At 45.3% G+C, this 10,164-nt stretch overlaps 1 protein-coding gene across 13 annotated transcripts in view; it reads left to right on the top strand.

The window, feature by feature from the left end:
- The window catches only part of Fgf1 (fibroblast growth factor 1), a 112,993-nt gene that overhangs the window by 86,956 nt on the left and 15,873 nt on the right, over positions 1 to 10,164 (top strand). For all 13 annotated transcript variants that reach the window (XM_008835529.3, XM_008835530.3, XM_017798816.2 and 10 more), the window contains one exon: positions 3,467 to 3,669. In XM_008835529.3, the coding sequence (XP_008833751.1) occupies positions 3,501 to 3,669 (169 nt within the window). In that variant the 5' untranslated portion in view covers positions 3,467 to 3,500. The remainder of the gene's footprint in view (positions 1 to 3,466; positions 3,670 to 10,164) is intronic.

Here is a 10,164-nt window from a genome sequence, read left to right as displayed (position 1 = left end):
GTAATAAAAATTAAAAATAAAGGTTTTTCATGGCCACTAGGTTTCAGCTGATTCAAAACTCCCCGTTGTGAGTATCAGGTAGCCAGGCTTGTTTTCAGGAGTCAGTATGTGGTTTCAATGTTTAGATACAAATGTGAACTGAAGGGAGAGTAGAGGGAGATATCTGAACATTGCAGCCACCCCAGGACTGTCCTATTTACAGGAAGCATGGGCAGAGAACAGAGGTGCTGTACACTGCAGGTCTTGCTATGTTCCAGAGGGACGGTCCCCTGAGGACCTGCTAGGACCTGGCCAAGGTCACTAGTTGGGGAGGGCTCGGAGAGGATGACATCCAGGCTGCATGGCTTATATATACATGTAAATGAGAACATAACCAGAGCTAATTATGCCTCTAACCCCATCTAGCTTTCTGCTGTATCTGTTCCTCTTCATCCCAATTGGATGGAGGCAAGACTGCAAGTAAGTAGGGTCAAGTCTATGCCTAGCACTTAGAAAACAACTTAGCAGAGACTCCTGGCTGGAAATGATATAGAAGAAAGGCCATCCTTCGCATGTAGCTGGCCCACCAGCAGGAAAAATGCAAACAGGGGCTGGAGAAGATGGTTCAGCAGTTAAGAGCACTGGCTGCCTCTTGCAGAAGACCTGGGTTCGATTCCCAGCACCCACATGGTGGCTAACAACTGTCTGTAACTCCGTTCTAGGGGATCTGATGCCTTCTTCTGACCTCTGCAGGCACTGCATGACACCAGGTACACTTACACACATGCAGGCAGTACACTCATACACATAAAATAATAAATAAAATATTTTTTAAATTGCAAATAGAAACCCCCACTGGAGGAGACCTCTAGACAACAAGAAAGTCCTATACTCCTAAGACTGTCAATATAAATGGCAATCATTAGAATATAATTATAGTTCCCTCTATACATATTAAATACATATCTTAGGAAGTATTTGAGATAAATATAATGAAAAAAAGTTATGATCTCGTAATTGTATTGTAAGGACAGGGAATCTGGTCATGGTGTGTTTAGCTAATCAAAAAGTGAGAGATGAAGTTACTCACATTTGAAAGAGCTAAATTGCTTCACATCAGAAGAGGATCTAGGGAGCTGGGGTATAACTCAAGAGTGTGTATATTTAGATAGTATGCAGGAGAATCCATCCCCAGCACTCTGCAGGGGAGAAAGCCAAAATGATTCAGAAAGATGAAGAGTTTTTAAAAATGGAGTGAAAGTGAAAGACTGAAGCAGGTAGGAAGGTGGAGAGAGACCAGAGGCTGAGATGAAAGAGATAACTTTGGAAAAGACAGAATTTGGGAGCAAAATACAATGTGAACACAAGGTAAAGGGTAATCCTTCCTCTGCAGCTGATGCAAATAAAAATTTCTACCTGCTACTCTGTTACATGGAAAGAATGGTGTCTCACCATATGTAAAGGGATCATTTTGGGTGGTCTGACTTTATTTTATTTTTGTTTTGCTTTGTTTGTTTGTTTGTTTGTTTTGGTCTTTTTGAAACAGGGTCTCCCTGTAGCCCCAGCTGGCCTGGGACTCACTGTGTAGACCAGGCTGGCCTGGCCTTGAACTCACAGAGATCCACCTGCCTCTGCCTCCTGAGTGCTGGGATTAAAGACGTGCTACCATGCCCAGCCGGGTGGTCTGACTTAAATGTAGTTTATATGTATATTCAAATTTTATTTTGGGGGTCTTTGCAGGGGTCTCAAACAGTAGTTGAAACTGAATTCAGGCCAGTGGGTCTGCAGAATGGGGAAATGTACCAGACACACTGACTGCCAAGAGCAGAGGAAAAAGGTTGAAGCTTCCAACTCTAATTCCAGTGTCAAAAGGACAAATTATCCAAATTGATGCTTTAGTTGTGATGGAATAGCTTCCTGTCAAAACTGCTCACAAGATGTCTGCAGGACTGACTTGGGTGTGGAAAACAGGAATCTGGATGGTCTTTGGGAGCTCATGGTGCCACTGGTGTGGGTTTCTCTTGGGACTGAGCAGCAATGTGGGGTTTTGCTACAAAATTAGCAGGGAGCAGAGCAGGGGAGGTTGTTGGAGCTATCCAACATTTAGATGAAAAATGATAGACTAAAATAGAAGACAAGTTTATAGGGGCAGGTGTACATTTGAGGCAATGGGTAAAAACCCCACTTCAGGTTGCAATACTTCAGGATCAGTAAAAATCATGTCACTTTTTCCGTAGTAATTAAGGGGAAACTGGGGCTTTGTGTTCACTGACTCATTTTGATGTGTACCTGCTGACCTAGGGCAGGTCATTTAACATCACTAAATTTCAATTTATTTATTTATTTTTAAATGGGAGTCTTGGTATCCACATTAAAGGACCATGGTGAAGTTAACAAATACTGTCTTGCAGTCCAGAATATGTTGTTGATGATTCTAATCACTGCTATTATAAGACTACTTCATAATCCATATGTATACTTAACAGCTACTCATGGGTAAAACCCTACACTAGATTCCTGTACTTTAAAAAAAAAATCTTTCTTTTATAGTCTTTGTAGGTATCAGAATTTCCTTTTCTTAAATTGTTGTGCAAATACATGCCCCAAAACTCTAGCTTTCATAGAATCTGTTTTCAACTCCTCAGTTAATAACTGATACATTTAATTTATACATAGTTGGTATATACAATGTTTATAATGTATACTCTGATAGGTTCTTGTGTTATGTGTGTTCATATTAGAAAATAACTAAGATGAAGGTCTTGATACAAGGTCAGACCTGACTTGTATGTGCTAAGAGGACATGTGGAAAGCTATGAACTAACAGTAACCAGGCACAGCTTTCAGAACAGCCTGTCTCAGAAAATATCCTGGGTGTAGCTCTTGCCCTTTAAAAATCCCTATAACCCTTCTGCCTCATCCCTTGATTTGAGTTTTGTCCCTCCAGAAAACTCAGAAGATCTCCTTTACATATTAACCCTTTGCTGCCCCTCCTGTATCCTTTGCTCACAGGTACCCAATTGCCTTCTGCCCACCCTGAGCTTGGTAGTAACTAGTCAAAACAGTGTGTGGGTGGAAGGCGGAGCCTCAGTCTCAGTCTCTTGCCTTCTGTGGGTTTCAGTCAGATCCCAGGTGTTATTTTAGTGCAACTTCAATGTTTAATTTGAGGATGTGTGTAGACCAGAAGGAGGGACCAAGACATGATTTTTTTTTCCTATTGGCCAAATGATTAAATTTGAAGTTCTAAAAAAAAAAAAAAAAAAGTCAAGCTTGGTGCAAAGCTATGTCCAACTGGGAAGAGATAAATGCCTGGAAACCCCTCCTAGACCAGGACCATTCCTCTTTTGCCACTGGCTACTTCATAGGCCTGTCTTCTTTGGGCATCACCTGGGCAGTCTGTAGCCCTCTGTGGTGCTTCCCCTCTTGAAAATGTCCATCACACCTTTTCTGGAAGAATACTGTACAGGTCTGTTTTAATTTCTTTCAGTCCTGAAAGCGCCACCGCCAGCCACCAGTGAGCCATGGCTGAAGGGGAAATCACGACCTTCGCAGCCCTGACCGAGAAGTTTAATCTGCCTCTAGGAAACTACAAGAAGCCTAAACTGCTCTACTGCAGCAACGGGGGCCACTTTCTGAGGATCCTTCCAGATGGCACTGTGGATGGGACAAGGGACAGGAGCGACCAGCACAGTAAGCAGCCGTCAGAATTTCACCCACACCTTCCTGTGTCTCCCCTAGTCCAGGATGGGAGGAGGGTGGGAACACAGGCCAGATACCCACTTTCCAAGCCTCAGTGCAGACATGATGCATTCAGAGTTGGGTAACAACCCAAGGAGGGGTGGGTTGGAAAACAGGGAACTGCGGATTACCACTTAGCTAATGGCATTCTGTTGCAAGCTTTTGAAAGGATTCTCTGCTGACTTGACATAACAAGTTGCCAGGGTTCAGACACTGCATACCCCGCCTCCACGCCTGCTAAGTTTTTATAACTAACAAAAGATATGGTCCCCAAGGCTGGCCAGGGTTCTGCCTGCCCCATGATGGGCAGGGATGGTAAATCCTGCACAAAGATGTGGGCTCAGTTTCAAATTAACAAAGTTTCCAGGTGATGTTTCCGCTGGGCTTGATTTGTGAATCCTAGACTGTAACCATAGTCTAACACATCATAAATTATGTAGCTTTCCTGCAGCACATAGTGCAGATGTGGCTGTGGTAAGAGGGAGGGGTAAAGTCATTCTCCAGACGGTACTGGAGTCAAAGGCTGATGACCTTGCTTGCTTTCCCAGCAGCCCAGCTTTCAGTCCACATTGATAAATGGAGGTGTGACTTAGGGAAAAGGATGTTCTTGACTAGTACTTCCAGTGCTAGTGTTAGTATGTTTGATATTAGGTGTCTGGTTTCTACTGCTAAGAGTCAGAGATTCCCTGAGTACTACTAGGGTATTAGATGTTGTAGGGAAGCCAAAAGTCCGATCTGGCCCATGCTTAAAGGAGCAGCAGTCTCAAGAGTCAAACTTGCAGCAAGCCAAAAGAGGAAACCAGGAGAGAGAGAGAGAGAGAGAGAGAGAGAGAGAGAGAGAGAGAGACTGGAAGATGCAGGAGAGAACAGGGTGGAAGTAAGATTCTATGAACTGGCTTTCAAATGGAATGCACATTGCTGATGAGATGGCTTATGGGGTAGATGGTCTTAATTACACAGGGGGCAGGGACACAATGCTGTAGGCTCTCAGTGAAGTGATGGTTTCAGTGCCAGTCTCCTCCTTAGTCTCCGATGCATGCTACTGAGATGAACGTTGGCATTATGCCTTCTTCCCAGCCATCACGCTGACCCAGGGATGAACAGAAAGTCGGGTGCTAGGGTTGGTTGCTGCAGCAGGTGTACAGGCTTGGCCTCATGCATGCTTCCCACTCTGTGAAAAATAGGTACCAGAATAAGCCAAAAACAGAGGCTCTAGAATACTAAAAATAAGCAAGGTTTGGGCCCAGTTAATCAAGTGCTTGCCTAGCATGCACTAAGCTCTGAGTTGGATCCCTGGCATCTCATAAACTGGGCATGGTCTCACACACCTGTAATCCTAGCACTCGGGGCGGGGGGGAGGTGTTTGAGGACCAGAAGTTCAAAGTCATCCTCAGCTATATAGTTTGAGGAGTTTGAGGAAAGCCTAGATTAGAGACCTTACCTAACAAATGGACTTAGATTTTAGTTCATTATATCATGCAAGGTACATGTGTCTACCCACACAACCCATGGGAACATGCTGTAATTTCTCAGTGTTTTAAATGTTTCTAGTAAGTCTTATTAATTTTCAGAAGCAATGGAGGGTGTTCTGGTTTCCCAGATCCAGGGCAAAGGTGATCTTGGTAATGTTGTTAAGGTTAACCTGGTTCTTCTAGGAAACATTAACCTTTAGGGTAACAAGCAGCTACAATTACTGTGGTTTCTGGACAAATGTCATGTGTTTGCTATGGTCATTCTACCATTAATGGTATAGAGTATCTCTGGGTGCACAGCATTGGGACAACTTGTAATGGGATTTGGTTACCTGGCTTAAGCTATCAGAAGCCCTGGGAACCCAGCACAGCTCGGTGGCAGGAGTATGTATAAGGAAGCTTCAGGTCTTTTTCTCACTTGTAAAATAAGAACAATATTACTTGTCTCACAGGTTCTTTGGAGACTTAAATGAGATAATATAGCGAATTTTTCACACTGATACTCAAGTTTCTTCCCCTGTGGAATGGGAGTGCTCACAAGGCTGACTACCATTCAATAGACCTGTGAGGGGGGACCTCCTAGGCTTGGACGGCCTCCTGGGCATGTTTGCACTCCCTGAATGTGGATCTGTCGCCCTCGTCTGCTTGGTGATGGCACTGCCTCAGTCATTCTGAACCTCAGGTTTCAGAAGCAGAATCGGCCTTGGGCCACAGGGTGTGGAAGCCTGGGAGAACTGTGATTCACAAACAGTCTGCCAAGCACAGGGTTCTATGCTTTGATCTTGGTCTGAGTATGACTACAGACTGGTGACAGGCAGAGAGTCACACTCCAAGACGTCCTACAGTTAGTCCATTCCCAGAAACCAGTTAGATACTTAATAATATTTAATAAATTATAAATCATAAATTCCACAAGACAGAACTTGTCTTAGAGCTTGGCAAGACAAAAAATAGTTCCTTTCATAGTGTTTCTTTGCCCTCAACCAGTTGACCTGCTATGAGCAAAACAGTGAAGTTATAAAAATTTGTCTTCTTTACCATCAGGACAGAAAGTTTCCAAGCACCTTTTTGCGGCATTGAACTCTGGAGGAGGTTGTACGCCAGCCATACTAAAATAGACTTAAGTGAGATGTCTCCACTGGTTTCCCATACAGAGGATAGTTTGGGCTTGTGTCTTTACCATGGCTTGGGCCACAGCTGCAGGCAATTGTCCATGCACAATATGACCACTGGTTATAGTGTCATACTACCAATACCAGGGATGGTAAAGGCTACAGATTCTGAGGCCCTGGGGGTGCAGTCTGTGAAAAGGTTGCTGTTGGTAGTAGAAGGCTAGCCTGAGAGACAAGTAGATGTGCAAGTGTGAGCAGGTCTAGGAAGAGGCACAGGAGCAGGGGAAGGTGGCTGATTCTGTTCCCAACCCAGAGCATGTTCAGAGACATGTTCCTCTCCTTGCAGCACACCTCTGCGATTACTCAATCACTGTTGTTCTCACGTACAAGGCTCCCTGAGTACAAGATCTCTCTGTCTCTCTCTCTGTAGGGTTTCCCTTATAGCCCCAGCTGTCCTGGAACTCATTATGTAGACTAGGCTAGCCTCAATCTCACAAAGATACACCTTCCTCTGCCAAGATTAAAGGTGTGTTATACCACACCCAGGCTGGATTTTGTCTCTTGATGCCAGACACTGCTAATTTTGTGTCTAGCATATTGCTTGTCACTTGGTGCAGTGCCTAGTAAATATTAATTTGATGAGTGACTGAATAACTGGTGCCAGATAATTTCATATCTAGCAATATATTTAAGAAATACCTGCCAAGGACTGATACGTAGCAGGCACCCCATAGATGGTCATTTCCACCTAAAAACAGCTCTGTGAGGTCACTAGTCATCATTCTGAAAACCCTAGAGCTAACAGGATGTAACCAGTTCCTCACAGGACTGATTGGGCCACCCACCCCTTTCTGCTTCAAGGCTAAGGCTTCTTTCCCTGAGGATCCTACCACCACCCTACTAATACCACGACAGCAGTTTCATGCACAAAGCAAACATGTTGCCATCACATACCCTGCTGTGTGGGTTAGACAGGTGAGGAGTGGTACGAGTCCTATCACAGCTTTTCACGAGATTTGTGCCACCTCGGGACAGTTATTTTTTTCCTCTATGTGCCCAAGTTTCCTCATTTTGCAAACAAGAATGGCAACAGCATCCACCTTATAGAAAAGGAGGGATGTGAGCTATGATCTCTGAAGGACTGCCAGGTATCTGAGTGCTTAAAACAATGACACCATGATTGGCATTATCCTCCTCCCCAGACTCACTGGGCCTCCTCATCCAACCATCTGATCTCTTGTCATTAAACAAATGCCATGCCTGTTCACAGAACTGCAGATGATTTTTCATGGCAGCTTCTCTGTGAGTCTCTCCACTGGAGTTCCTGAGGCCTGGCACAGAGCCGCAGCATGCCCAGGTCCTCACCCAGCAGGCCCTTCCCTTCTCACTTCCTTGGCAGAGCAAAATATAAGGGCAAAGGTAAAAGGGGGCTCTGGCTTGTCTGCTCTTCCTGCAGGAACTTCCTCTCCAGCAAAGGTAGGTGAGACTTATCCCTTCATGGGATTAGCATCTGGAACAGCAACTGGGGAGAAATGGCATGCTCCTGAGCATCCCTAACTTCCAGCCTCCTCCTGGAGCCCACAGCCCCAGGCCTCCCCAGTATGTAGGGAAGAGGCTGCATGGGGAGGATTCCCAGCACCACTTGCCACACAGATGGAAATGTTCTTGAGCATACTGTGTGCCAATCAAATATTTATAAATCTAGCCACATCCTAAAGGCACCAGGGGAGTTTGCTGGTCAAAGGGATCTTACTTCACAGCCTTGGATCCAGGCAGACCACACTTTGGTGAAACCCCTCCCTGCATGCCGTTTCGGGGAGCCCAGACTTCCACTGTCTGGTCTGTTGTGACTCCATACTTAATGGTAAAGGCATTTTCTTCCCTACCAGCTTGGGCCCCAAGTCAGGACAGCTTTTCAAATAACGCCAGCGGGCAGGGCCAGAGAAAGGGGCAGGCCTTCAGGGAAGAATGTTCTCCTAACAGGGCACTCCAGCCTGCCACATGTGGCATATCAGCTTCCCAGCCCCTCAGCCCCACAGTCCCAACCAGACCCTTTGTTAGAGGGATTCTTCTGGAGAAACTGAGCAATATGCATATGAATACACACACTTACATATGTATCAATCAATCTCTAGACTAAATTAAAAGCTTTCCAGACCTTTTTTTTTTCAGACGTTAAAAGAGAAGGCACCATCACGAGTTTTAGGAACGTCTTTTTCTTATGTGTACGTGCACGTGTATCTATACACACCTTATATATATTCCAAACCATTGGAAATTTTTTTCTTGCTCAAGTCCATTTTTTCCCTCTGTCTTTAATGTTTTGCGGAGCCGGCTTGTGGTTACACTTTAATTATAAATGCCACTGACATAAAACAACCTGGCTCAGTTCTGAATGAGGCTGACCTCACTTTGAGTAAACACAACCAAGGACGGGAAGTCTCCAACCCAGAATAAACTGGGCACATAATCTCTGCGGCCTCTCCCTGGGCAGCAGACATAAACGACAGGCCCTGCCGCACAAGTAGGCCCTCCTCGCTGGCTTTCTTGGCCCAAGTACCAGCTGTCACTTTAGCTGTAAAAATTCCTAGGGCACCACAGGATGATGCTAGGGTTGGACGTGGGGTGTGGGCCACAGAGCTCGCTGCTCTTGGCACTAGCAGTCTTGGAACTATTTTCCTTTACTCTTGGAAAGGAAGAGATCACATGCCTTCCCATGAACAAGCTACTGCTATGACCTCATGGAAGCTTCTGGGCACAGAAAGGAAACAGACGAAGGCTGTTCCTTAGCCACAAGGTGGAGGCTGGTGGGGCCCCTGGGAAGCTCTGGGCTCCTCTTCAGGTAGCAGTTCCAAGTATGCAGAGACCATCGGGTAGTGAACAGTGAGTGCACGGCAAGGCAGGAGCACAAGCTCTGGATTCTACTGGGGACACTTAGGGTCACAAATCCACCAAACAGCTGGACACAGCAGCTCATACTTACCATCCCAGTACTTGGGAGACTGAGACAGGAGAATCACTGCAAGTACCAGGCCAGCCTGGGCTACAGAGTGAGACTTCATCTTAAAAAAATCTGCAACATAAGCCTGTCTCAGACCTCTTCAAGTCAATATTTATAAGGCTTTGCCCATCTGAATTACTTTAAAAAAATTTTCTATCACTAGAGTACCTTTAGAAAGTTGCTTTACATTCTGCTAAGTCAGAATTTGTGGTCCTCAGTTCAAAACTGGGGTAAAAGAAGTACCTTTCTAGCTATGAACTTACCTCATTTTTCAGTAAGAACTTACTTGGAATGCCCAGAGCCGCTGTCCTCCATCTCACAGACATCAGGTCCTCCCTTTCCAATGAGGCCTACAGAACTGTTGCATCCCTCACTCTGGTCGAGGGTGTTGCAAATGGAGAAGGTTTGGATTTTTTGATCTTTCATCCCTTCCAGACTCCCTAGTACTCTTGAGTCCCAAGAATGCCCAACTTTTATGGCTCCCTGTGCTCAGCTCTAGACATAAACTGGGGTCAAGCCTGAGCTAAATTACAGATCGTCGCCTTTGGGCTCACCAGGAATAAGTCTTGGGGCTAGTGAGATGGCTCAGTGGGTAAAGCACTTGCCATGCAATTCTAACAACCTGAGTTCAACCCCCGGAACTCACGTAAAGGTGGGAGAGAATTGACTCCACCAAGTTATCCTCTGAGCTCCACACCAGAGCATGCATACATTACATCACACACACACACACACACACACACACACACACACTTACACAGTAATAAAATAATAGGCTGGGCATGGTGGCACATGCCTTTAATCCCAGCATTCGGGAGGCAGAGGCAGAGGCAGGCAGATTTCTGTGAGTTCGAGACCAGCT

This window comes from Nannospalax galili, unplaced genomic scaffold, assembly GCF_000622305.1.
Source record: "Nannospalax galili isolate Female #2095 unplaced genomic scaffold, S.galili_v1.0 scaffold1077, whole genome shotgun sequence".
NCBI lineage: Eukaryota > Metazoa > Chordata > Mammalia > Rodentia > Spalacidae > Nannospalax > Nannospalax galili.
The sequence above is the reverse complement of the archived record's forward strand: the minus strand, read 5'-3'. Positions and strand labels throughout refer to the sequence as shown.